The following is a 27149-nucleotide window of genomic DNA, read 5'->3' on the forward strand; positions in this document are numbered from 1 at the left end:
GTTGAAAACCGGAATGTATGACTTGAAAAGTTGGATTTTCGTTGCATAGGTTGTATCGGCTTATTGCAAAAAATACAACTTTATCATTTCGACTTTCTAATGGATTAAGGATATACTATGTCTGTTGCCTTTACTTTCAAGTTTTTTTATAAGCAATCATAACTTTTATTTCTGTTTTTTTTTCTAAATTAAATTGATAAATTATTCATATACAACAGTTAAATATTTTTCTTCTATCTTACAAACAATAATTCTGACGTTGTTCCGTGATTTGTTTAAAATGTGTTCTATATACGATTTGTCAATAAGGCATGTTAAACACTTTGATTTTGCACTGCAGAGGCATTGGCCTTCGAAAATCAGCCCTTCTTAAGAACTTTTGGACGTTGCTGCAACTTCGTGTTCGAAAGAAGCAATGAGGAAGTCCTGTTGTTTTCGATCTATTACTCTACTTAGCTAGTTAAATATTTATTTCCTATTTGGCAACAGGAGCGGTGCTACTTGCCAATTTCTGCCAGCAGGAATCGCAAACTCTCGCCGGTTTTCCATTGTTTTCACCCGGTATCACAGCCACGTGTTCGGAACAACTAGAACAGAAAATACTTCCACAGCAACGACAATGATGTTTCCGGCGGGTCATGCTGAACTCTTTGCTGCAACTCTTACAGTTTGATACGCCTTTATCTGGAGTCCAGGATCCGGCTCCGTTGCTCGCATCAGAACCATTCTTCTCATCGTTGCTGTGGTGGGTTGCTTTCTCCTTCAAGTCCGAAATCTGCAACTTACTTAAACTGAGTTGAACTCCCAGCTCTTCGAGAGTGCGCTGGTCTTCCTCCCATTGCTTGCGAAGTTCTACAAGTTCAGCTTTGTCACGATCGCGTAACTAAAAAATAAAAGATTTGTGAAACGCATGTCAAATATGTTAATTAACTCGATGAACAACTTTTAAATCATCACTGAGTTGCCGCAGTTCCATTTGAAGAGCGCTGATCTGTTCTTTGTGCTTCACTTCGTTCTCTTGCATTGCGGTCCGCCATTCTCGCTCAATACGCAAGTCGGCTTCGGCACGTGTAGCTCGTTGCTCACAAGAAACTACTTGAAGTGACAGCGCTTGCGAAGTATCCTGTAGGGCGTTCAAGCTGACTGATTCCGAGTTGTATCTATAAAGTAGATTAAGTTAGAATCGCTAAGTATAAACTATTATAGGGGAAAATTGAGTATTTTTATCTTGATTATATTCTGTAAAATGCAAAATAAATTAAATTTTGTAGATAGTCTTTCGCCACTGTACAGCACAAAACAAAATTGGGTAAAATCTAACTATCTTGATCTAACGATGAAACTATTCTGGGTGATGTTAGATTGATTGAAGCAAAAACTAATGAGGTTTTCTTCTATACATAGATGCAAGCTAAATACTTATGAAACGCTAGGCTTTTCTTTTTGTTTCTATCGATTGCAAAAACTTTTAATGGTTTAGAAACATTGGCTGTACGATTATAAATTATTCGGTTGCATTGAGTGTATTCAAATGCAATAGCATTGTCGCTCCTAAAATTACAGAGTATTTAAACAGTGTTATTCACAACACAAAAGTGTGTTATGCGCACCTTGCAATTGGTTGGCTTGTTGTTCGCGATCAAAACGATCATCAAAATGTGCGCATTTTTTTTTGTATCGGAAGAAGACTTTCCCACAGAGGACATGTCTTAAGTTTTCTTACAAAGTCGCAAACCAATGAAGCATCAACAAGGATGATCCATGTCCATATATTAATTAAGGTAGCACATCTAAGTTTAGGTCAATACATCATTGCCGGCAACTTGAGCCTGGACAAACAGTCCCAGCCGGAAATGAGCTCCCAGATAAATCGCGCGTTGCATGCTTCGTCTAGCTTTGAGGCAGGTTGATCGAAGGGCCGCAATATCGGGACTCAACCAGTATACCGGGCGTCTGCCATTTCTCGGCAGGGCTTTCCTCGGCATGGTGGCGTCGCACGCGCGTTATAGGACAGCTACCAACGCATTCCCGCTTAGATCTTCAGTGTTGGCTTCCAGTCCCAGGGCCGCGGTTAAAACTTCGCTGTCAAAGTGATTGGTCCTTCACCCACGGACCTGACAGGGATCACCGGACCTCGGATGCTGCACGCCATAGTTGACCTTTAAGCGAATTGCTAGATGATCACTATGGGTGTAATCCTCATCCACCCTCCAGTCCAAGTCTGGTGCCAGACTAGGACTGACAAACGTTACGTCAATCCATGACTTTACCCTGTTCCTTCTGAACGTGCTAGCGGAACCATCATTGACTAGCACTGCGTCGAGGTTCGCTAGCGCCTCTAGTAACACTTGACCCCTTCGATTTGTGCAACGGCTGCCCCACCCCAGTGCCCAAGCTTTAAAATCTCCTGATACGGCGACCGGCTTCCCACCCACTAGGTCAGAGGATAACCTATCAAGCATCTGGTTGAATTGTTCTAATAGCCACCTTGGTGGGCCATAGCAGGTACAATAGAACACACTATTGATCTTGACAAATAACCGCCATCCTACACCAGTTCGCCACCCAATTGCTTTTTGCTGGCGCAGATGAGGAACTTTGGTGCCTTATCGTATCCCTGCGCCTTGTGCCCTTCCTCAACAAAACGACGACACAGGTTGCTAGGGCCTGGGCCCCAAAAGTTGTAGAACTTGTGCCCCAACTCTAAGCACCGTCACAATTTTTGTATTAAACTCCGAAAATTTTTGTATGCGTCGTCATGCTGCTCAAAACTCAACCTTCCCCCAAGTAGCGTCACGTACTTTGTGGATGGCCCCATAGCACCTTTCCACTTAAGGCGGCTGGATTTTACTCACTGGGCATATTGACCAGCCGATTTTCAACTTCTCTCACTCCATTACCTATTTGGCTTCCGCAACCAGTGGCCTACGGTAGGCTACCTGCGTGCCAAAGTGACCGCTTCTTAGGGGTACAGAAGTCTTCTCGACCTCTGCACCGCACTGGTCTCTGACTGCAGAGACGACTTCATCCGCGTTCGTGACCTCGTCCAGTTGCTTGCACTGCAAAGTTACTTCCGCTACCAACGACCTCACCTCCGCGCCGTCCCCCAAGACATCTTGGGCCACCTTCCTGTAGTCCGTTCTACTAGCTTGCGCTCTGCGTTTCAGAACCAAGATCATCTCACTGGTCTGGGTTCGTCTGACACTTCGCACGTCCCGACCCAGCGCCGTAAGCTTTTCGGCCATCCGCATCGATTTAAGGACTTCGGCGTACCTATCCTTATCAGTTTTCACCAACAAGACCTCGTCTCTGTCCTTAGCTTTCTTTGCGGGTAAAGGGCATCTGAGCCTTCTCCCATCCAGCAGGCAAAGCTTGGTGGCAGGATTGGATAGCGTGCTACAAGGTTCGCCACGGTTTTAGGGGACGGCAGATAGGCTAGCCATTAGCCCACTCACCGTTTCAAGTCAGTGTCACCTGACTCTACTAAGAGAGTAGAATATCAGACTGCCAGTCCTTGCTTTCACAATATTACGACATCCAAGACAAGGTCCGTTAACATGCGGCCAGAATGCCATAATTAGGATCTCACTGGTATTGATTCTAATGTTCCAATTGGCACTCTCTGGTCTCCTGTGCGTTTTGAGCGGTACACGGTCGCTTTGATAGGGCCGGCTAGCGGAGGGAGGGGTAAAGCCCTTGAATATAGTTTAGCCCGATCGGACATTATTTAGGGATTAAAAATCATTGTTTTTTGCCAAAGGCCCTCTCTTGGAAAAAAAATTTCAAAACCGGAAAAAAAATTCGAGAGTGATGGCAATAATGCATTAATATGCAAAAACATGCTAAATTATAGAAAAAATGCGATCTAGACCCCTACAGTGGTTTTAAAATCTTTCTAACGTGATTTTTAAAATACATTTTATGATGCACGAAAAAAGGCGTCATCGCTGCTAGGTGGATTAATTATTTTTTTTTTTTTTAAATTAAATAGTGGGTTGAAAGTTTTATTTTTTTATCTAAGATTAATTTTGCTTGTTTTTTTTTGGCAGAGAGGGTTGCTTAGTGTATTATGCAACGTACACACCAGTCAAGTAGTTTGACGAACATTGACTCCGCCCCCAAGAAAACGCTTCGGTTGCTGCTTTGTCTGACCGTGTGTGAAGTAGTTCGAACAACCATTTGACAGTTGGCGGCTCGGTTGGAAAAAATTAAAACGGTTTGATTTTGGTTTGAGTAAAAGATATTTTAGTTACCAGATAAAGATTGTCGATATTTTTTGATGGTTGGTGCTCAAGTTGGCGCTTCGGTCGTTCGTGTGTTGTTGGTCGAATAAATTAATTGTTCGTGTCGCTGTTGGTAAAACTTGATGGATGTTTGAATAAACGAGAGGTGGAGTCAATGTTGGTCAAACTGCTTGACCGTGTGTACGTACGTACCTTCTCGGGAGTCCTCATCGCTATTCTTATAATAGCGCTCCTTCCCGAGTGCTATTTTAGGATAGCGCCCCATCTTCTCACCGGTGGTTTATATTTTAGGTATAGCGACTTCATAAACATATTGAGTTCTCACCAAGCGTTGCTAAAAGTAGTCATCTTCTTCTTCAATGGATCTACATTCCATTTGGAACTAGGCTAGCTGTTCAATTTAGTATTTTATTAGCATTTCCTCAGTTATTAGTTGAAAGTTTTTCTATGCCGGCTTTTGCATGAGTAACAAGCACAATGGAGACGAGAGTCTCCGGCCGGATTCTAACCGTGCGTCTAAAACCTTCCTTTCCGAGAGTGGCGCCAAAATTGTTGACGTTAAAGAAACCAAACCGCCCGTTACAAGCGTGCTGTCTACAAGCAAATCACCCTCCCTGTAAACGGATTCATTCATTTATTTAGTTAACATCTAAACAGATAACACTGAATCAACAATTTGACGCCACAATGCACGGTTCGAGGCCGCATCTCTCCATCCTCGGATACGCCCCACGCTCGCCAAGTCGTTTTGCACCTGGTCTGCCCATCTCGCTCGCTGCGCTCCACGCCGTCTCGTACCTGCCGGATCGGAAGCGAACACCATCTTTGCAGGGTTGCTGTCCGGAATTCTTGCAACATGTCCTTCCTATCGTACTCTTCCGGCTTTAGCTACCTTTCGGATACTGGGTTCGCCGTAGAGTTGGGCGAGCTCATGGTTCATTCTTCGCCGCCACACACCGTATTCTTGCACACCGCCAAAGATGGTCCTAAGCACCCGTCTCTCGAATACTCCGAGTGCTTGCAAGTCCTCCTCGAGCATTGTCCATGTTTCATGTCCGTAGAGGACAACCGTTCTTATAAGCGTCTTGTACATGACACATTTGGTGCGGTGGCGAATCTTTTTCGACCGCAGTTTCTTCTGGAGCCCGTAGTAGACCTGACTTACACAGATGATGCGCCTTCGTATTTCACGACTAACGTTGTTGTCAGCCGTTAGCAAGGATCCGAGGTAGACGAATTCCTCACCTCGAAGGTATCCCCGTCTATCGTAACACTGCTTCCCAGGCGGGCCCTGTCGCGCTCGGTTCCGCCCACAAGCATGTACTTTGTCTTTGACGCATTCACCACCAGTCCACCCCACCTCGAAGGTATCCCCGTCTATCGTAACACTGCTTCCCAGGCGGGCCCTGTCGCGCTCGGTTCCGCCCACAAGCATGTACTTTGTCTTTAACGCATTCACCACCAGTCCAACTTTTGTTGCTTCACGTTTCAGGCGGGTGTACAGTTCTGCTACCTTTGCAAATGTTCGGCCGACAATGTCCATGTCATCCGCGAAGCAAATAAATTGACTGGATCTGTTGAAAATCGTACCCCGGCTGTTACACCCGGATCTCCGCATGACATCTTCTAGCGCAATGTTGAACAACAGGCACGAAAGTCGATCACCTTGTCTTAGTCCCCGGCGCGATTCGAACGAACTGGAGTGTTCACCCGAAATCTTCACACAGTTTTGCACACCATCCACCGTTGCTTTGATCAGTCTGGTAAGCTTCCCAGGGAAGCTGTTCTCGTCCATAATTTTCCATAGCTCTACGCGGTCTATACTGTCGTATGCCGCCTTGAAATCAACGAACAGATGGTGCGTTGGGACCTGGTATTCACGGCATTTTTGAAGGATTTGCCGTACAGTAAAGATCTGGTCCGTTGTCGAGCGGCCGTCAACGAAGCCGGCTTGATAACTTCCCCCGAACTCGTTCACTAATGGTGACAGACGACGGAAGATGATCTGGGATATCACTTTGTAGGCGGCATTAAGGATGGTGATCGCTCGAAAATTCTCACACTCCAGTTTGTCGCCTTTCTTGTAGATGGGGCATATAACCCCTTCCTTCCACTCTTCCGGTAGCTGTTCGGTTTTCCAGATTCTGACTATCAGTTTGTGCAGGCAAGTGGCCAGCTTTTCCGGGGTCATCTTGATGAGCTCAGCTCCGATACCATCCTTACCAGCTGCTTTATTGGTCTTTAGCTGTTGAATGGCATCCTTAACTTCCCTCAAGGTGGGGGCTGGTTGGCTTCCATCGTCCGCTGAACTGACTGCCTTGACTATCCCAGATATCCCAGACTTTCAGTGCCTGTACTCTCAGCGCCATTCTGATGTTCCTTGTAGTGCTGCTTACACCTTTCGATCACCACACGATCGTCAGTCAAGATGCTCCCATCCTTATCCCGGCACATTTCGGCTCGCGGCACGAAGTCTTTGCGGGATGCGTTGAGCTTCTGATAGAACTTGCGTGTATCTTGAGAACGGCACAGCTGTTCCATCTCCTCGCACTCCGCTTCTTCCAGGCGGCGTTTCTTCTCCTGAAAAAGGCGGGTCTGCTGTCTCCGCTTCCGTCTATAACGCTCCACGTTCTGCCGGGTACCTTGCTGCAGCGCGACCGCCCGCGCTGCGTCCTTCTCCTTCAGAATCTGTCTGCACTCTTCATCGAACCAATCGTTCCGTCGACTTCCACGCATATACCCGACGTTGTTCGAAAATAGGAATCGAATGTAAATAAAACATTTGTCGTCGACACAGCAGCATGAAGGCTTCTACTTTTAAAGTGTTTCACATTAAACTCACTCATTAAAAACTACGAAAAACATGATAAAATAATGAATTAAATCAACTACTCCTGACTCAAAATCCGTCCACCGTGTACGGATTTTGAATCAAAGGGTCAAAATCCGTACAGCTAGGAGGAATGACGGCTTTGGCAGGTTTTGTTCTATTATTAGCAGGGGGTTTTTTATGACTGACTATGGCTCAAATATGGCCTAAACATTCTTTGCATATCAAAGAATATTGTGGCCAAATTTCATAAAATTCGGTCGACAAAAACCCCCCTGCCAATAATAGAACAAAACCTGCCAAAGTCGTCTTCCCCCCTATTTTTTAACTAAATCTCGGGTACTTATTCAAAAGGACGTATGTGATTTTGTAATCAAAGATTCGAACGTCGATTTGTCCAATCTGATGGCACCCCCACGCAAACCAACACCACCAACAGGTAGCCGAAGGCTTCCCCTACCTGTCTGTGGTGATGGTTTGCGTGGGAGTGCTATCAGATTCATCAAATCGACGTTTGAATCTTTGTTTACAAAATCACATACGTCCTTTTGAATAAGTACCCGAGAAATTTTAAAATTGAAACAGTCTGATTGACTAAACTACCACCGTAAATAGTTCGATACGCACCTTGAGAAGCGATCTCTTCGATCTGTATTCCGCTTATCTTATGTAATCCCTCTCCCCCTTCCTGACACAATCTGTCTCAAATCAATGACCCCTTGCCTCCCCCTGTACGTACAACTGTAATTTATATGATGGTTCGTCTTCTTCGTACACTATTTTCACAATAATCTAACACAAGACGAGACCCCCCCTCTCCCCCTGTCACAAACCGTCACAAATTCTAGACCCCCTCCCCCCTCAAACCTTGGACGTAATTTTCGAACAACCCCAAATAGGTAGATAGGTTATCAGATTATAAATGTAAGATAAAACAAATCACATATAGGAATTGTGGATAAGGATAAGATGTAAGAGTCTTTTAAATGAAAACTTTGAAATACCTATAAAATAGTAATGTAATAACCGAAGAAAAGAACTTACTGCTAAACATTTCTCGCTTAACTTTTCAAAAGGACCTCAGTAACATTTTTTCATGAATCGATTTGAATACAGCAATCAAAAGCTTTCTTATTGGTCTGTTGATTCCAATATTCAAATTAATCCATGAAAAAAATGTTTCTTAGGTCCTTTTGAAAAGTAAACGAGATTTAATTCAAGTATCACATCTATTATAGCCGCGGTAACAGAGCAGAATGTGGATTGAAGTTCATGGTGATCGGGAAGCAGACAAAGTGAATAATCCAGTGGATAAGTGACCGCATTTGCGTGTTGGGGATGTGTAAATGTTTCAACTACAGCCTGATCAGCATATATCAAGACAAAATTTTCAAAACGACTTATCTGCTTTTGTAAACAAAGATTCAAACGACGATTTGACGAATCTGATAGCACTCCCACGCAAACCAACACCACCAATAGGTAAGTGAAGGTTTCCGCTACCTGTTGATGACCTTGGTTTTCGTGGGAGAGCTAGCAGATTCGTCAAATCGTCGTTTGAATCTTTGTTTACAAAAGCAGATAAGTCGTTTTGAAAATTTTGTCTTGATATGCTCAAATGAGCTAAAAGCCCGATAAGCCCGACCTACACACGTCGTAAAGAATGTCATCGGAGATGCGAACGGTCATTGGTACGAATAGTCTTCATTCCGCTATCATCAATAATAGTCTGCAGTGCCTGTTTTGCTTGCAAGAATATCCGCATTTGCTCAAATATAAACCTGATCGATAACCGGCTATTCTCAGACGTTATAGATGTAAGGTCCTCAAGAGGTCCAAACATAGATTTGGTTACTACCTTGTAGTTGCAAAAAATTTGAGCGCGACTATCCATCGTAACGAATTTAGGAAATAACAGATCGATGCGTTTCAATATCCAATGCTTGGCAGTTGAAGGGATTGCTGAACAATACTGCCAGAAGCAGGACGAGAGGAAAGAATAAGCCAACTCTCACAAATCACGTAACGCTAAATTTGATAATTTTGGGCCCCCACCATCCCTCTCGTAACACTTTTTTGTATGGAAGGTTTATTTTTTTTAATTGATCGTAACTCTCGGCTTGACCCCCTCCCTCCTCCAACAGCGTTACATAATTTGTGAAAGGCCTCTAATTGGTTTAATGAAGAGTACAAACGAGTGATCGACGATAAAAACGCTGCTAGGTGTCTGAATCTAGTGGCTGGTACTCGATACAACAGAGAACGGTGCAGTGTAGCAATAACAGAAGATAAACGAATTCACCGCAGTTAGAAAAGGCAACACAAAGAGAGTGAGATAGTAGAAGGGCAGGAGAACATGGATAGAAAGAATATATGGAGGTTCAAGCAACTATCAATGGCGTGCGCGGCACGAGACTGTGCTAGTGCCCGCCATGTGCAATGACCGGGATGGAAATCAGCAGACATACAAGGTATTTGTTGAGCCAGATGGAAGGAGCACTTTGATGACTGGTTGAACGGTGAAAATGAAGCTGTATTGAGAAACAGAGTGGACATAGTCGACAACGGCCTAGCTGTGGAATCACCAACGATGGGTGATGTTATGAAGGCTCTAATTGAGCTGAGAAATAGTAAAGCTGTTGGGGAGGCCGAGATCCCGGAGCTTTTCAAACTTGGGAGTTAGCAGCTGAATCAATCCACCACATTATTCAGAAAGGTGTCAGGCCATTTGGCCGAAGGTCATTAGGCCGAATGTCCATTTAGAATGAGAACTTGCAAAACTTTCCTTATCCTTTTTCCTTTTTTCCTTCTTGCTTCTTCTTTCTTCATTCTTGCTTCTTCCTTCTGTCTTCTTCCTTATTTCTTCTCCCTTCTTTGTTTTTTGCTGTTTCTTCTTTCATCTCCGCTTTACTTTCTCCCTTCTTCATACTTTCAAACCTCTTCTTTATTTTTCTTTATTCTTTCGCCCTTATTTTTTCTTCCTTCTTCCTTTACTTTCTTTCTTCTATCTCTCTTCTTCCTTCATCTATCTTCCTTCGTTCTTATTGTTTTTCCTTCTTTCTTCTTCCATCTTTCTTCTATCTCTCTTCTTCCTTCATCTATCTTCCTTCTTCCTTATTTCTTCTTCTTTTTTCTTCCATCTTTCTTCATATTTATTTCTTCCTTCTTTCTTTTTCCTTCTCCCTTAATCTTTCTTCTTCGTTCTCCCTTCTCTATTCTTTCTTCTTCCTTCGCTTTTTTCTTTCTTCTTTCTTCTTCCTTCTCCCTTCTTCCTTCTTTCTTCTTTCTACATCCTTCTCCTTTTTTCTTCATTTTTGTCTTATTCCTTTTTTCCTCTCCTTTTTCCTCCTTCCTTACTTCTTTCTTCCTTCTTCAATCTACCTTCTTCTTCCTGCTTCGTTCTTCATTCTTACTTATTCCATCTTCATTCTTCCTTTTCCTTTTCCTATCTTTCTTCTTTCTTCTTTCTGCTTCCTTATTCCTTTTTCCTTCTTCCTTCTTCGTTCCTCACTCCCCACTTCTCATCCGTCCTAATGGCCATTCGGCCTAATGACTTTACTCCGACCGAACCAAATTTCCTGGGGTTTAATCAAAGTAGTACAACATGTTGGAGCGTGTATGGGGCCCAACGAGTGTTGCTATAGGTTCCGCAGCTCGAAACAATATGAAACAGAAAAGATAACCGGATAGAAACCTGCGACTTTATAGAAGACCACGAACAAGCTGGCTGAACGCGGTGCAAGAGAACCTGACGACTCTAAAAGTTCTGGGGAAACTCGTGGAACTTTACCCAGATCTTCGTTCAATTCACTTGAACGAAAGGATAGTTAATAATAACCAACTGAGTTGCTCAAGTCACTTGCAGTGTTGGTAAAATCACTCATAAATCTCAATCAACGAGCGCTCCCGTGCGATCGAAATCGTCTGCGATTTTAAAGGAATGCATCACACTTGAGTTTTTCATGCTAAAACGCATCATTTCACTCATTTGCCAAAAAATCATTTTGGTTTAAAAACGCACTTGAAATCAATTTGGGGGCAATTTATTGCTTATACATAAAAAAGTGTCTAATATTTTACACGACAAACGTCAATTCACTGTTTTTAACGAAGGAGAACAAAAGAAAACCTACGATGATTCAAATGGATGATTCAACTCATCCATGAGTTTTTAGGTGCTGAGTTGGGTGCGTTTCAACTCACGCTTGATTTGAATCATCCATGAGTTTTGAGATTTTGAATTTTTACCAACACTGGTCACTTGCTCTGTCAAAACGTAGAAAATGATAAACAATGGAAAACAATTTATTGCAGGGAACATCTGGTTTAAAAAAATCAACAACATGGTATCGAGAGCAGCACATAACATTGGATACAGTCGCCTCTCCACATCTCGATATTGAAGGGACCATCGAGGAAAATTGAAATAGGTACTAGATTCAAAAAAAGCTCGTTGCCATGAAAAACGACAAAAAAAACAAATGGCGTTTCCTGTTGTTGATGTGTTTGTTATCTTCCAGATGGTGTAGTAGCCTCAAAATTTGAACATATCGACATAAGGATAGTGAATCCTGAACAAAATATGATCAGAACACATCGGGATAGAGAGATATCGAGATAAGGAGGTTATCGAGATATGGAAAGCCCAAATGTACATGTGTAGGTAGATTGAAAGGACTGAGGAAACCATCGACATAGGGAGAGAGATATCGAGATATAGAACATCGAGATGTAGAGAGTCGACTGTAGAACGAATTACTATTTGCATGGGGGTGTTAAGTAGTTTCTTTCAATAATAAACATCGAAATCACGGTTCAATGCAATCAGCAGAACTTGTTTATTCAAATATTATGGAACCTACCGCACTTTTCAAATAAATATTGATCGTATGTTTTATACAATTATAAATACATAAAAAGAATCAATAGCACCTAATTAATTTATGGAATGGCATAAACGCCAGTTTCAATACTATATAGGTAATCTCTTATAAACCACGCTTGCCTTATTTCCGATCGCATGAGACCCTCCTACAAATATTTTTCAATGTGTATTTGTTTTCTTCCGTTCATGTATTAACACAATTTTATTGTACTCCAAAAATATGGTTCACAGAATTCCAGAAAGATCCACCACACAGCCCATGATCCATGCATAGATGATCATATAACCCGTTCTATTGAAAATGTAATCAATCATGTAACAATGAAATCTAATTGGCCTCTCCGTCGAAATTGGTTTATTCGGTCAATTGATTCTTCAATCTATTTAAGAAAAACTTTCCCAAAGAAGCCATATTTTTACGCCGGTAACTATTTTAAAAAATTTAAAACAAAATACAAGAAAGGCAAAAATAAAAAAAAGTAATGTTTTCCAAGTTTGGTCTAACATTCGCCCGATTCTGGATTACCATTAGGCCAATCCTTCAGGGCGGTGTGTAAGCCACGTGCAGCACTTTTCAGTTTTTATTTTGGATTTTGAGGCTTTAAAAATATGTGTCCTTTGGAACAGTTGTACTCAAATGTGCCAAAGAATTGACTGAGACAATTTTTGACGGGAAAGGTCAATGATTTAACATCGCATAAAAAAATCGTAAATAAATGTCGAAATTGTTTATTTTTTATGATGTGGCATTAGTTTGTTGGAATTGCATTCTCTGAATGATCATAGTTATGAATTGAGAATACTAATAATCTGTTTCTCCTATCTTTCAATACATTATGCAAATTTAAAAACATTTTGTTGTCATGCAACTACCAATGATTTTCCAGGAAGATTTTATATATTGAAACCTTAGGGATTTTTGAGCATGTACATACGCTTATCGTTACTGACGGTCAAGTTGATCAGTGGGTAGAGTTTTAATTCCAAATGTAATTCTATTATACATTTGTTTTTTGAATGATACACAAAAAATATGTTACACTAAACAAAAGATTTCATAAAGAAAAACATCCGTTTTCAGACAATTATAAATTTCTTGATGTAATTGGTATTTACTTATTATTCCAATGAATCGAAAGCAGTGGCTGGCTTACTACTCACCGCTGACCGTATATATAGGCTTCCATGCGCGAAAGTAGTCAAAGCCAAAATTAATCTCCAAAACTGACGAAACGCATGTAAGATTAAGGCAGGCATTTTCACCTTTTCGTCATTTCCCGGAGACGAGCCAGCCTCGGGCTGAAAGTCTCTTTAATAAAGACACAAAAAAAAAAAAACCTTTTCGTCATAGTCTAGAAAACCAATTAAAGAGACACGTTTTTGCCAAACTCTTCTTCTTCTTCTTCTTCTATAGCTTTACATTCCAACCGGAATTTTTCCTGCTTTTCAACTTAGTGTTCTATTAGCATTTCCACAGTTATTTTAAAAGCTTTCTATGCCCGCCATTGCATGAGTATGTATCTTGTGTGGCAAGTATGTATGTCGAGAATGTTTCTCACTTGAAAACATCTTGGACCGGACCGAGAATCGAACTCGCCATCTCCGGATTGACAATCCTACGCCTTTGCACGCAAGGCTAACAGGAGACCCAAACTCATCCGTACCAAATCATAATCTCAGGAGAAACGTTCTGCTACAGTGGAGTTCTAACAAATGGACGTTGCTTTCGTTGGTTTTAGCACCTACGACGATGGATGGCAAAACCTGCCGTGGATTTCTACAAAAACACGAACTTTTGCATCAAAGCAGGTCATTAGCATTCATTTAAAGTTAGCCATTCCGAAAGACGCTTTGCAAACAGCGCTTCGACGGCCTTCAATATTAGGCATATCACAGTGTACCGTCAAAAACATTATCGAAAAAATGCGTTGTAAACTCAGTTCACAATACTTTTTGTTCATTCCGTTTACTCTTTACTCTAATCTGTTTGAATTTTCCAACTTTGCCCTAGAACTTTGGAATTTTTTAATTCGAGTTTTCCTAATCATTGAGAAAAATAGAAACATGGAAAATTAAAACATTATAATAATTTTCAATTCTTTCGGTAGAACTTTTTCGAGCCAATGGCACAAGGTTGATAATTTTCAATTAGTTTTGTCACTCCCTTCCTGGTTTTGCGTATCAGATATGGCGAGGTGGCAATGAAATTGGTTGGTCAACCGATTCACTTATTAAGCTTAGAATGTATGAAAAGAGGAATACTAATTTTATCAAGTCAATGCAATCGTAGTTCATCTAATTCAGGCGAAGACATAACCAAAGCGTATTAAGCGTTCCATAAGTAAGCTTGACACATATGGCAAGCGGAATATAATGTTACAGTTATCTGAATAAATGTCATACTTTTTCTCCAACTGCGCTATGGCCGTGGCCATCGACTCTCGCTGCGTTTCCATGCGTGACATTAGCTCTGTTTTGTGCTTCAATGATGCTTCGCATTCCTGTTGAAGAATACATAACGGGCTTATTTGTTATATAGAAAAGAATGGTTTTATTTTAGACTTTGTTTTGATCTTTTGAATAAATAATCGCTATTACATTTGCATTGTGACTGCTGCAGCCACAATCTAAATCTAGCTATAGTTAAACTATCGAGTAACAGATTGATTACTGCTGAAGATAAAATTTGTCGAAGACATTGAGGCTATTATTTTATGGGTTAGTTAGTTTCGCTTTTCTCAACAGCCATAGCCGATTGATTGCTAGAAGCTTCCTGAGCCTGTTCAATCAACTTGTTGTCGCCATCTACGGCGGAGCTTGGTGCAGTCTTGGATTTCTCGCTCGGTTTAGCCACGCTGGATTCTGACGTTTTCGTTACTCCTGCTGATGGCGATTTGCGCAGTTTGTTGGCATTGAAAGGCGGAATTGTGCCAATTTTTAGGTACGCCTTCTTGTGTGGGGGACCACTCGTTCCGGCACTGTTCGGAGGCGACAGACTGGAGTTGGTAAATGACGTGATTGTACTGATCTGCGAATCTGTCATCGGATCACATCCCTTCCTTTCCAGATTCGAGAGGATCTTTCCTATCTGTGAAGCTTTGACCTGCAGCCTGGTTACCATTTCACCTTTCTGTGTTAGCTCCGATTCACATTCCTAATTTTTATTGGTTTCAATGGGAAGGTTGGATTAAGGCTAACAAATTCAACGGCAGAGAATAATAACTGAAGAGGTAAACATATGAAAATAACAACAGATCGGAAAAGTTATAATACCTGTAGTTTGCGATACATGTCCAAGTTAATGGACTTAATATCCTCAAGCTGTCGCCGGAGTGAAACAATCGTGTCCTGTTTTTCGTGAATATCCTTTTCCAACAGTTTCATTGCCATTTCGGTTTCTGCTTTCAATGATACCTGTTTTTGGATAAATTAAATTAAATGTTATCTAACTCTATGTTGCAATTCTAAACTTGAAGCTCACTTGAAGATTTAACTCTTTCTCGATCTCCTGGCGTTTCTTCCGCTCTTCTGCTAGTGCCTCCGCCATCTCCGGATCGAATCGATCCAGAACGTTTGTTTTATCATCTAATGGCTGACCATGCTGAGAGGCACGCCTCAGAGCAGCGTTTTCTGCCTGAAGAGCCATTAAACTATTCCTGGCGATGGCTAAATCTTCTTTCATTAGTGCATTCGTCGTTGTGAGTGATTCTACTTTGGCTTGTAAATTAGCCACCGTCGCACTGGGGAAAATAATTGTACGCTATAGTTGCAGACCGAATGAAATCGCATAACAAAATACGAGCTTACTTCAAATGTCGGTTCAACTCCTCGATGTAGTTCTTTTGGTCCAGCACGGCCGTCATGGCGCCGGTTGCCGGATTTCCCTCGATAGCATTTGCAGCACCATTTCCACCGTTATTCTCATCGTCTGGGCTATTACGTGAGCTCGATCTCAAGTAGAGCGAGAAGTCGATTACACCCTGTTGTGAGTCAAGATCTTCTTCCTTGACACAAAGGTTACAATCGATCACGTTAAGCCCCACTAAGATGCCAATGACGATAATGACCTGAAATGTATGTTCCCTAAGAATGAATGCATTTTCGAAGCGAACTTAAAACGGAAACTACCTCATCACTCATCATGAGCGCATGTGGTTCGTAATATTCAGCCAAGGTGTCATCTCTATGTTCAATTAGCACCTGCAAATAATCGGCTAGCTTTTTCTGCATGAGCGCTAGCCTCAGCCATGCCCTTGCGCGACCCATGTGTGTTCGTACCGTGGGAAGATCCCGAACCGACGACGTAATATCCTGAGCCTCGAGGCAGTACCGCTCCACGCTTTGCAGTATGTCCCACAGTTCTTTCTTGGGCCCGAGTAAACCTTTCTTCGGTCGAAGACCATGCCGAAGGACGTGTTCCAACACTATGAAGAAGTGCTGCAGCGGGAGATGGTCGGAGTCCAGCATTCGGCCGAAACGAATTGACTGCTCGAGAAGTTCTTTCACCACGAGTTTGCATATGTTTACCAAATTGCTGCGCTCAATCGAGGCTGGGTCGCGGGCTATAACAAGAGAAGATCAAAGCGAGAGGCGACAATCAAGGGATGCGTTCATGTCGGTATAGCGGAAATCTTAAATTAAATGACTATTGAGAAACACTCTTGATTTGTGTAGAATGCATATGTTTCTGCACCTGGTAATCCGCATGAATAGTTCTGAAAGTTGAACTTTTTCTCTCTCTGCATAATGATTCAATATTGAATATATCATAATGCGAACGTATTGTAATAAAACTCAGTTTAAAATGACATTTCAAGCTCGTTAGCAATGTGATCTAAGGATGTGCTTTTTTAATACAAAATACATTATATAGAAGATCAACAGAATAACAATGAAATTTATTTCTACAACTAATCTATTGAATAGATACCAAATTTGTTGATATGCAATGGTGCTGGGTAGTGAGAATGAATAGACTCCAAAATGTTGTTTATATTCCCGTGTCGCAGTTTACAATTCATTGGCACTTTCACAGTTTAAACTGTAAGATTTCTTAGCCAAGTTATCGTTTATGCATTCATATATCATGTTGCTTCCACGTATACTTTTATGTACAGTACAGGGCAGTCGAGCAATGCTTCAATGGGACTGGGATTTGAACCCAATTACTTTCAGCATGATCTGTTTTGTAACTGTTCGGTTTTGGACTGCATTGGTTTGGCCCCCAGGTTTTGGACTGCATTGCAAATATTTTAAGAGAAGAACCCTACAAATGTCACGAGCTAGTAATTCCACTAAAGGAAAGAACAACTGGACTGATCGTTGCAGATGGTTCAACCCATAATAGATATGGAGCTGAATAAAACATCTGGACCATAGTCGAATACTCGACTGGATTTGAATTATTATGTGCGGGGTGGTGCGTTCAAGCAGCGTGTTGATAAACGATAATAGGCTAAAATTTGAACTAATTAATTAAAGGGAAGATCGATAAATTACACCACGCCAATAATGCTAGAGATCTCCAAATGTATCAATTACCAATTTTTCTAACACAACAATATTAGGTCGGGGTTCAGCCAAACCGCACCAAGTGGCTTTTCGACTGACTTGTGATATTTTGATCGTACAATGACAACGGAAATAGTTTCATATTAATTTAAGCGTACATTTGCAGTAGAGTAGGATATCCTCAGTTATGGCGTTAAGGCATATCCGATACGATTTGCGATCAATTAAATCTGCTTAACGAAAATTTGAGCAGGAAAATCGGTAATTTTCCTTTGGCGCTTGGTGCGATTTGGCTGAACCCCGACCAGTTATAGCTTGAGTGGTGAAATTATTAGATCTTCCCAAACATAAACTATCTACACATAATTTGCATCGATACAAAAATAAGCACAATGCGCATTTCTATATCTCAATTTTGGTTGTATTTTGTTGCACGCGGAATATTTTATGGGATTACTGTTTCAGTTCTTCATCTCATGGCTTTCATATTCATGCTGTCTAAAAAAAAATTGAAAAACAGATGTCCTTGATAATTTTTGCCTTCCTCGTATATGTGTACGTACTTTTTTTTCTAAGCTCTATATATCTACTAAAATCATGGGATATTCCTCCTGAAGTTTTTCGAGATATTCCTCTAGATGTTCCGTTTGGAACTACCTTTTCAATTTCCATCCAGTTTTCCTCCAAAAAATCATAAGGAACTTGCTCCAGATGTTTCTTATCAATTTTTCTCATAATTTTTCCAGAAAATTCAAAAATTCTTTATGCACTTTGCTTAATAATTTCATCAGAAACTCCTCCATGAAACCTTTCGGAAGTTCCTCAAGGTGTTGCTTCGGAAAATCCTCCAGGAACTCCTTCAAAAATTCCTTTAAAAAAATCCTTTGGGAATTCCTCCAGAAATTCCATTGGAAATCATTCCAGAAATTCCTTCGGAAGTTTCACATGGAGTTCCCTCGAAAAGCAGCAGGGACTATGTCCAAGGGCTTGACGATCCCTCCCCAGGCCATCTGCGAGTTGTGGGGCTTGGCTAGGATGTGGTGGGGTTTGACAGTGACCCCTTTTAAATTCCTATAAAAAGCTACATGTATCCGCAAGTAGGCCTCACCATAGCATCCGCCCAAGTCCTGGTGTCAGATGGGACACAAAACAGACCTGACACGACGGCCCTCCGACGAGACAGGAGGTTTGCGCAGGCCCAATAAGCCGCCTCGAAAACCAATAATTACGAGCAATATAAGAGATAATGCGACTCGATATAATCGGCAAAGACCTAGACGACGAATAAAGGATCACGATTGGAAGTTTGGAACATGGAATTGCAAGTCGCTAGGTTTCGCAGATTGCGACAGGATGATCTACAATGAATAACATCCCCGTAACTTCGACGTCGTGGCACTGCAGAAGATTTGATGGACAGGGCAGACAGTGTGGAAAAGCGGGCATCGAGCGGCTACCTCATACCAAAGCTGTGGCACCATCAATGAGCTGGGAACCGGCTTCATAGTGCTGGGTAAGATGCGCCAACGTGTGATTGGGTGGCAGCCAATCAACGCAAGGATGTGCAAGCTGAGGATAAAAGGCCGTTTCTTCAACTTTAGCATCAGCAACGTGCACAGCCCACACGAAGGGAGACCCGACGACGAGAAAAAAAGCGTTCTACGAACAACTAGAGCTGACATACGATGGATGCCCACTGTGAGACGTCAAAATCGTCATCGTCGACATGAACGCTCAGGTAGGAAGGGAGGAAATGTGTAGACCGGTCATCGGACCGGATAGTCTGCATAAACTTCGCAGCCTCCCGCGGAATGGTAGTCCGAAGCACCTTCTTTCCCCGAAAAAATATCCACAAGGCCACATGGAGATCACCTAACCAATAAACGGAAAACCAAATCGACCATGTTCTAATCGACGGTAAATTCTTCTCCGACATCACAAACGTCCGCACTAACCGCAGTGCGAAGATTGAATCCGACCACTACCTCGTTGCAGTATGCCTGCGCTGAAAACTCTCGACGGTGTACAACATGCGTCGAAGTTGGACGCCGCGGCTTAACACTGGGCGGCTACAAGACGGTAGACTAGCCCAAGGATACGCGCAGCAGCTGGAAGTGGCACTTCCAACGGAAGAGCAGCTAGGCGCAGCGTCTCTTGAAGATGGCGGAGAGATATTCGATCCGCCATTGGTAGCACCGGAACCGCTGCACTTGGCACCGGTGCCCCCGGATCAGAGAAACGACTGGTATGATGGTGAATGTGAGCAGTTAGTGGAAGAGAAGAATGCAGCATGGGCGAGTTCGCTGTAACACCGCACGAGGGCGAACGAGTCACGATATAAACAGGCGCGGAACAGCCAAACTCGATTTTCCGGAGGAAAAAGCGCCAGCAGGGAGATCGAGACCGTGAAGATACGGAGCAACTGTACCGCGCTAATAACACACGGAAGTTCTATGAGAAGTTGAACCGTTCACGTAAGGGCCACGTGCCAAAGCCTGATATGTATAAGGACATAAACGGGAACCTTCTTACGAACGAGCTTGAAGTGATCCAAAGGTGGCGGCAGCACTACAAAGAACACCTGAATGGCAGACGAAGATGGCGTTACGTGCCATAATATGGTACGGTGATGGACCTGGGAGAACGCGCGCAGGACATAATTTTACCGGCTTCGGATCTCCAGGAAATCCAGGAAAAGATTGGCCGGGATGACCAACTACCAGGAGAGCTATTTAAACACGGTGGTGAGGCACTGGCCTGAGCGCTGCACTGGGTCATTACCAAGATTTGGGAGGAAAATGTTTTTCGCAGGAGTGGACAAAAAGGGCGACAAGCTGGATTGTAGCAACTACCGCGTAATCACATTGCTGAACGCCGCCTACAAGGTACTCTCCCAAATTTTAAGCCGTCGACTAGCACCAATTGCAAGGGAGTTCGTGGGGCAGTACCAGGCGGGTTTTTTGGGCGAACGCTCCATCAGGAACCAGGTGTTTGCCATTCGCCAAGTACTGCAGGAATGCTGCAAATACAACGTGCTCACACATCATCTATTCAAGCTATGGAAGCCAATGTACGAACACGGATCTCCGGATAAACGCTTCGCCGATGACATAGATATTATGGCACGTAACTTTGAGAAGATGGAGGAAGCCTACATCAGACTGAAGAGGGAAGCTAAGCGGATCGGACTAGTCATCAACACGTCGAAGACGAAGTACATGATAGGAAGGGGTTCAAGAGAAGACAATGTGAGCCACCCACCTCAAGTTTACATCGGTGGTGACGAAATCGAGGTGGTAGAAGAATTTGTGTACTTGAGCTACTTGTGACTGCCGAAAATGATACCAGCAGAGAAATTCGGAGACGCATAGTGGCTGGAAATCGTACGTACTTTAGACTCCGCAAGACCTCCGATCGACCTGAACGATGCTCGTGGAGCACCAACGCGCACTTGGAGTTTTCGAAAGGAAATTGCTGCGTACCGTCTATTGTGGGGTGCAGATGGCGGACGGTACGCGGAGGAGGCGAATGAACCATTGAACCACGAGTTGCATGAGCTGTTGGGAGAACCATCTATCGCTCACACCGCGACAATTGGACGACTGCGGTGGGCCGGGCACGTAGCCAGAATGTCGGATAGTAACCCGGTGAAAATGATTTTCGACAATGATCCGACGGGCACAAGAAGGTGAGGTGCGCAGCGGGCAAGGTTGATCGATCAGGTGGAAGATGACTTGCGGACCCTCCGTAGACTGCGTGGTTGGCGACGTGTAGCCATGGACCGAGCCGAATGGAGAAGACTCTTATATTCGGTTCAATCCAAAATGGCCTATTTTGACAAACGGCATATTGGGTCGAATGTATGTTCTTCTTCAGAAAATTCGTTGGACTAATTGGGTTTTACGGCTTAATTACCCGTTCGAGAAAACGACATTTTTTGGGCCGTTCAACCAAACAACATTGTCGGTTATATGACCCGGCCAACTGACTTTGCGCCGGTATGATTCGTTCGGCCAAAAGACACTTTCTACCGTAAGACCCGTTTGGTCAAATGAGCATTTCGGGCAAGTGACCTGTTCGGTTGAATACCTTTTCACCTTGGCCAAATGACATATTCGGCCGTATGGCCTGTTCCGCCAAGCGACATTTGTCGTTAATAATCTGTTCGACCAAATAACATTTACGAACGATGACCTGTACGCGAAGCGCCATTTCGGCCAAATGACCTGTTCGGTGAAATAACATTTTCGACCGTAAACCTGTTCGGCTAGAAGTCAGAAATCACTCAACTAATGTTAGTTTCCAATATATCAATATGGCTCATGACACGGTTATGAAAAGACGTTGACGAACAACAAATCAAAAAGTGGTTGAACAAGAAAAGTTGGGAGGCAAAGATTAAGCCAAAACGTCCATTCTGAGAATTTAAGGCTTTGGGACAGTTTGTCGAATGACATTTAGTCGAAAGGACATTTGGTCGAAGGGACATTTAGTCGAATGGACATTTAGTCGAATGAAAATTTAGTCAAATGGACATTTAGTCGAATGGACATTTGGTCGAATAGACATTTAGTCGAAAGGACAAATTTTAATAAATAATCCACAAGATACATGAATAAACTGATTAGAGGAATTCAGTGGATGTGAGGAAGTTCAATCCGTAGCGGAAGAAACGAGTACGGAAGCTAATGAGGATTTTTCACCTGAGCTAATAGAAACTTCTAGAGACCCTGGTAACCCTGTTTTTCAGCCCATGGTCAAAAACCAATTATATCAATGTTATTTTGCCAATACTTCATCACAGTCGGCTTTGGAACATTTCATTGATTGACATTTGGTCGAATGAAAATGATTTACTTATTTCTTTCATTGATACTCTTTCTTCCACTATTTATACAATAACTAGTTGACCCTGCAGACATTATCCTGCATAGTAGGCAAAATGCGCGATGTGAACTGCCCATGTGAAATTTCCATACGATTCTAAATTTTAGTTTTTCAGGATTTGTTCAACCTTATTCGTAATTTCGCGTGAGGGAATATAAACCCGTCGGAAACTATGGCAAATATATCTGCTGATGGAATGAAGAAAATACATTCACCCGTTTTCGAGTTATGCGGATACGAACACAGGCCATTTCATTTTTATTATATATGTAGATAGATTAGTTCAGTATAAAATTGTCTTTCAACCATAATTCGTTAATTATTGGCCGTCATAGGCATATTTGTCGCATGTTTGCTGGGATTTCCAATGTTGTCTTGTTTATAACTGTTAAATAACATTGTATAACGGCAGTAATGTCTATTCGACTATACGAAGCATCATTCGACTACATTTCATTGGCCAAGTGGTATAGATTCAATGTAGTCGGTTAGAGGGGTTCGCCGAAGTCAATATCCAGTCTGGAATAATCTCGGAATATTCACCGTTTCGTATTATTCTTGTTTGAACCTATCTTTCTTTGGACAATATTGGAGCAATAGTTATATGACTTTTAGAAACACCGGAAAAAATAATTTATTTTTTAATCGTTATTGGCTAAAGTTTTTTCCTTCAAATAACTATTAGACGGAACGTACTAAAGACTAAATGTACCAAGATTATAAATTCGAAAATCCGCTTTCTACCAAATGTCCTACGACCTACGTGATTTCGACTAAATGTCCACTCGAACAAATGTCCGTTCGACGTAGTGTCCTTTCGACCAAATGTCATTCGACTAAATGTCATTCGACGAAATGTCTTTCGGCGAAATGGTACAGATTCAGAATTTGAATAATATAGGATCATGTTAAGGTACCCCGGGGCAAGTGGGACCTAAAAAAACGCTAGTTCAGCAAAATCGCTAACGCATACTTAGAAAACAGGGTATTTCAGGACATTAACCACGGATACATCATTATATGCTTCCGTTGTTGAAGTGTAGACGTGTTGTAAGCCATTTATTCAGTTACAAAAATATTGGTAATGACATAAATAAATTTACCTACGGGACCCACTTACCCCTTCAAACGGGGCTAGTGGGACCTATTCTGCTCTACACTGTCGAACGAAACTAATTTGAAGAATGCAGATATAATGTTCATGTAATTTCCGAGTCGTAGTATTTCAGATCATGGATGGGGGTTTATTGATTGTCCGACTTTTGTTTTTGGCAAAAGAAAGGGATTAAAATGTTAGCAGATATATAAACAAGACAACAGCCGGTTTACTGTTTAATTGTCTGTTGTCTGGCTTTACATTAGCTTACTTTCTTACCAAATGTGTAAGATGGAGGAGATAAGCAAATCTTTGTTCACTTTTCGAATGAATGTTTCTCTGTTTAACACAAATTATTACATAAATTAAAACTTCAAAAGGAACGTTTTTATTCAGGCGGTGTTGTAAATTTATAATAGAACGAAATGGCCAATTTATGTCTTAAGTATTTATCTGAAGATCGGTTAATCTGATGCGAAGTTTAAAAATAACAAAACACAAGACAAAACCTGTTGATCTATTGTAGAATAAATATATTGTTTGCACTGTAAACGGAAAATTTTGCATAGTTATAACCATTGCTCTTTTCCATGAGGGAGATAATTTTCAGAAAGTAAAATACGCATCTGGTAAATCAACTGTACACTACTTCTTTACAACTAAACCAACGATATCAACTGCATTTGATTCAGATCCATATGATATACGAGTGTCAAAGTTATTTTTCACTAGACAACAATCTAAAAACAGGTAAAATGGCTCTATCGAAAATGTTGTTCAAATATGTCCCACTTGCCCCATGTATGTTAAAAATCCAGAGAAAATGTAAATTGCAGATTTTGGCTTTAATCAAAACTTTTAAATCGTTTTTGATGACACACAATTATTTAATTGCTCAAAATATTCACTTTCCACATCAATGATGAATTTAGAAACGACTATTTTGTTGGAAATCCATTGAATTAAAATAAAAGTAATAGATTTTGCCAGTAGTTTAAAGTCATGATTTAACAATACCATTAGTATGGTGCCGCAAATGGTTTTGATTCCAAATGTTTTTGTGTCAGGCGACATCATTGATAATTCTGCTTCATCTTCATAGAACATTGTTACTATTAAAAATGTTCACCTATTTATCGGCAGCCATAGTACCCACTTACCCCGTATTTTCACTTGCCCCGGGGTACCTTATTAATAATGGATCAAACTCCCTACTATCTATTGGAATGCATTACAAAAGCAATGATTTTTTTTCACATTATGAGCACCGCGGTATCCGGGGTTATTTTAATCAGCGAAGTAAATTCATGTTCCATCATGTTCCAGAATAGCTAGAAAACTGATTTGTAAGTTATGGGCCATACAAAATATATGTTCTAAACTGTTACGTGAAGAATTTTTTTTACAATGTAGCCAAAATGAATTTGTAGCCATGAGATGGAAAATGAAATTTTCAGTTCCCCTATAAATATGAGATTTTTGATTAAAGCGAGAAGCAGCATGAACGAAAATTAAAGTTTTCATACTAGAGAGAATATATTTCCCAGTTTAGTTAGAACAGAGTTTACACAAGAAATAATTTATAAAATTAAAAAGTTTAAATACTTGTTTTACTTTCCTATTACCACATAATGAAGCATATAAAAACAATACCGTCATCGGCAGTAATAATGCCTTGGAAACTGATATAATGTACTTGGGCCAGTCGCAATTTTGTTGCACTTTATATGAAATGTGTTGTTGTGTGTTGAAACCCGTTTAAATAACACAGGTTCAAAACGTTGACAACTTTATTTTTCCACCACTAGATTTTGGCCTTCTAAACGCATTGTTACTCCGATGACGTTTGAAATATTTTATTTTAGATTCCGCCATTAGCTTTAATCTAATTTGTTGCCAATATCATACAAAGACAAAGTTATATATTCTTTCTATGGTATGAAACATATAAACAATGTTTGAAAACACAATTATAAACAAACTCATTATTCAGTTTGTTAGAAAAAAATAGAAAATTCCGCTCGTGAGTATGCTGCATCATTGATTGTTTGTTACCAATTCCATCGTGAACCATTTCTGTCGAAGAGTTGTGCTATTTCAGTATCTAACATCGCAAACTATGAACAACCAGAATAACAGAAACTTTCATTATCATCAAACAATAAATTAACTAATCATATCCATAAATAGCACCTACAGTAGTAGTTAACCCAATCGCGCTCGATAATCTTCTCTTCGCACTTTACGTTCTCAATGATACCGAAAGAATTGAGCGAGCCATCACCGTCACCGTTGCCGCCGAAGCCGCCGCTGCCAGCGCCGGCCCCGCCGCTTCCGCCATTGCCACCACCGAGGCCGGGCGTGCCGTCCTTTATGTCGAGATCCTGCAGCTCCTTCAGACAGAGCCACTCGCCATCGACCGACACGCGAAAATTGCACAGATAAATCGTGTCCTGAGCACTGGACTCGTTGCAACCGCCGGTACCATTACCTCCTAGGTTTCCGGCTGCCAAGCTGCCGCCACCGTTGTTAGCCGACGAAGAGCTGCCGCCGCCGAGAATCGGCTTCGGCAGGGTGATGGTACCGTTGTCGGCCAGCTTGCTTCCGCCCGGTGAGCCACTGAGGCCACCGCCGGTCTGGTGATGGTTGTTCGGTTGCGCTATTCCTAGCGCCCGCACTTTCGTCTGGAAAATATGGACTGGTTGAGTGATTCCTGTGTTCCTGGCTGTTCCTTACAATACGAAAAGTTGTTGTGACTTCAAATTTTGGGGATACGATATCATAACGATACGATAACCAGAAAATTTATTTGACCGCTTCGGGAATCTATTCCGGATACTTTTGCACGGTAGGTAAATTTCATCTGGATAAGATGGCTTAATCGTTTGGTACGGTAAGGAACAGCACAATTGATTTTCTTTGAACATGTATGTTCAAAACTATACTTACATTGCGATTCGTGGTGAAAATTTTGTTCACCTTAAATGCGACGGAACTTATTTTTCACTTCGTCACACGATGACCTGAACACTTGTTTTTTTTCTTTCACACAATTCTTGTATGCAGTTTATTAGAGATTTCGTTGTCGTTTAATTTATTCCAACCGCATCAGACAGCTAACCGACGACACCGTCAAAAGCTATTTTTTATGACTCATGCTCAACTAAAGAACATACGAAGGGGTGCACAGCTGCGACATTAGGTGCAGATAGATTTTCACAAATGCATTTTGATTCAGTACACAGCAAGTAAATATATTGCGTATTATGCAGTCTTTAACGCTAGATTGTGATATATTTGATCACCAATTCAACAGCAAGAGATTAACAGTTCCGTATGGTTGAAATTTGCAAAGCTTTCAATGAAGAACAACACTATCGAATCAACACTTTTAAATCGAACTAATAGAACGCATATCGTTCAATCTTGATTAACTGCTGCTATCGCTCTATTTGAACAGCATTGCTTCGGTCGATGCTGTTTGATAAATGCCTCCTAACCAATTTAAATCTCCATTTGAAACTGTTCAATTCGCCTTACAACAGGATCAGACGTCTGAAACTTCCTACGAATCGTTTATCGATTTTTCTCGGTCTTACACAAGTGAGTTTTCCTACGCTTTCTACTTACACCAGCGAAAAACTTTGGCGAGTAGACAAGCAAATTTTTACGCATACCTGCACGAAACGTATCCAT

The 27149-nt window shown here is 41.6% G+C and overlaps 1 protein-coding gene across 1 annotated transcript; it reads right to left on the reverse strand.

Annotated features, from left to right (window-relative positions):
* Nucleotides 1–123: 123 nt before the first annotated feature.
* Nucleotides 124–27149, reverse strand: LOC134206577 (protein RUFY3-like). The gene is made up of 10 exons (XM_062682304.1): nucleotides 27084–27149; nucleotides 26403–26432; nucleotides 25651–26137; nucleotides 16088–16521; nucleotides 15767–16026; nucleotides 15441–15699; nucleotides 15233–15373; nucleotides 14363–14460; nucleotides 944–1160; nucleotides 124–883 (listed from the first exon to the last, which is right to left on the reverse strand). Exons 1-10 carry the CDS (start codon nucleotides 27147–27149, stop codon nucleotides 476–478), a joined length of 2400 nt encoding a protein of 799 aa, XP_062538288.1. The 3' UTR covers nucleotides 124–475.

Source organism: Armigeres subalbatus, chromosome 1 (genome assembly GCF_024139115.2).
Source record: "Armigeres subalbatus isolate Guangzhou_Male chromosome 1, GZ_Asu_2, whole genome shotgun sequence".
NCBI lineage: Eukaryota > Metazoa > Arthropoda > Insecta > Diptera > Culicidae > Armigeres > Armigeres subalbatus.

Bases quoted from the DNA above. Each gene is read 5' to 3' on its own strand.
- LOC134206577 (XM_062682304.1), bottom strand. From the start codon at position 27,149: ATGGATACGTTTCGTGCAGGTATGCGTAAAAATTTGCTTGTCTACTCG. The intron at 26,433-27,083 runs GTAAGTAGAAAG...GTCGCATTTAAG, and splicing joins CGCCAAAGTTTTTCGCTGGT to GTGAACAAAATTTTCACCAC. The intron at 16,522-25,650 runs GTAGGTGCTATT...CTCTTGTTATAG, and splicing joins CGATTGGGTTAACTACTACT to CCCGCGACCCAGCCTCGATT.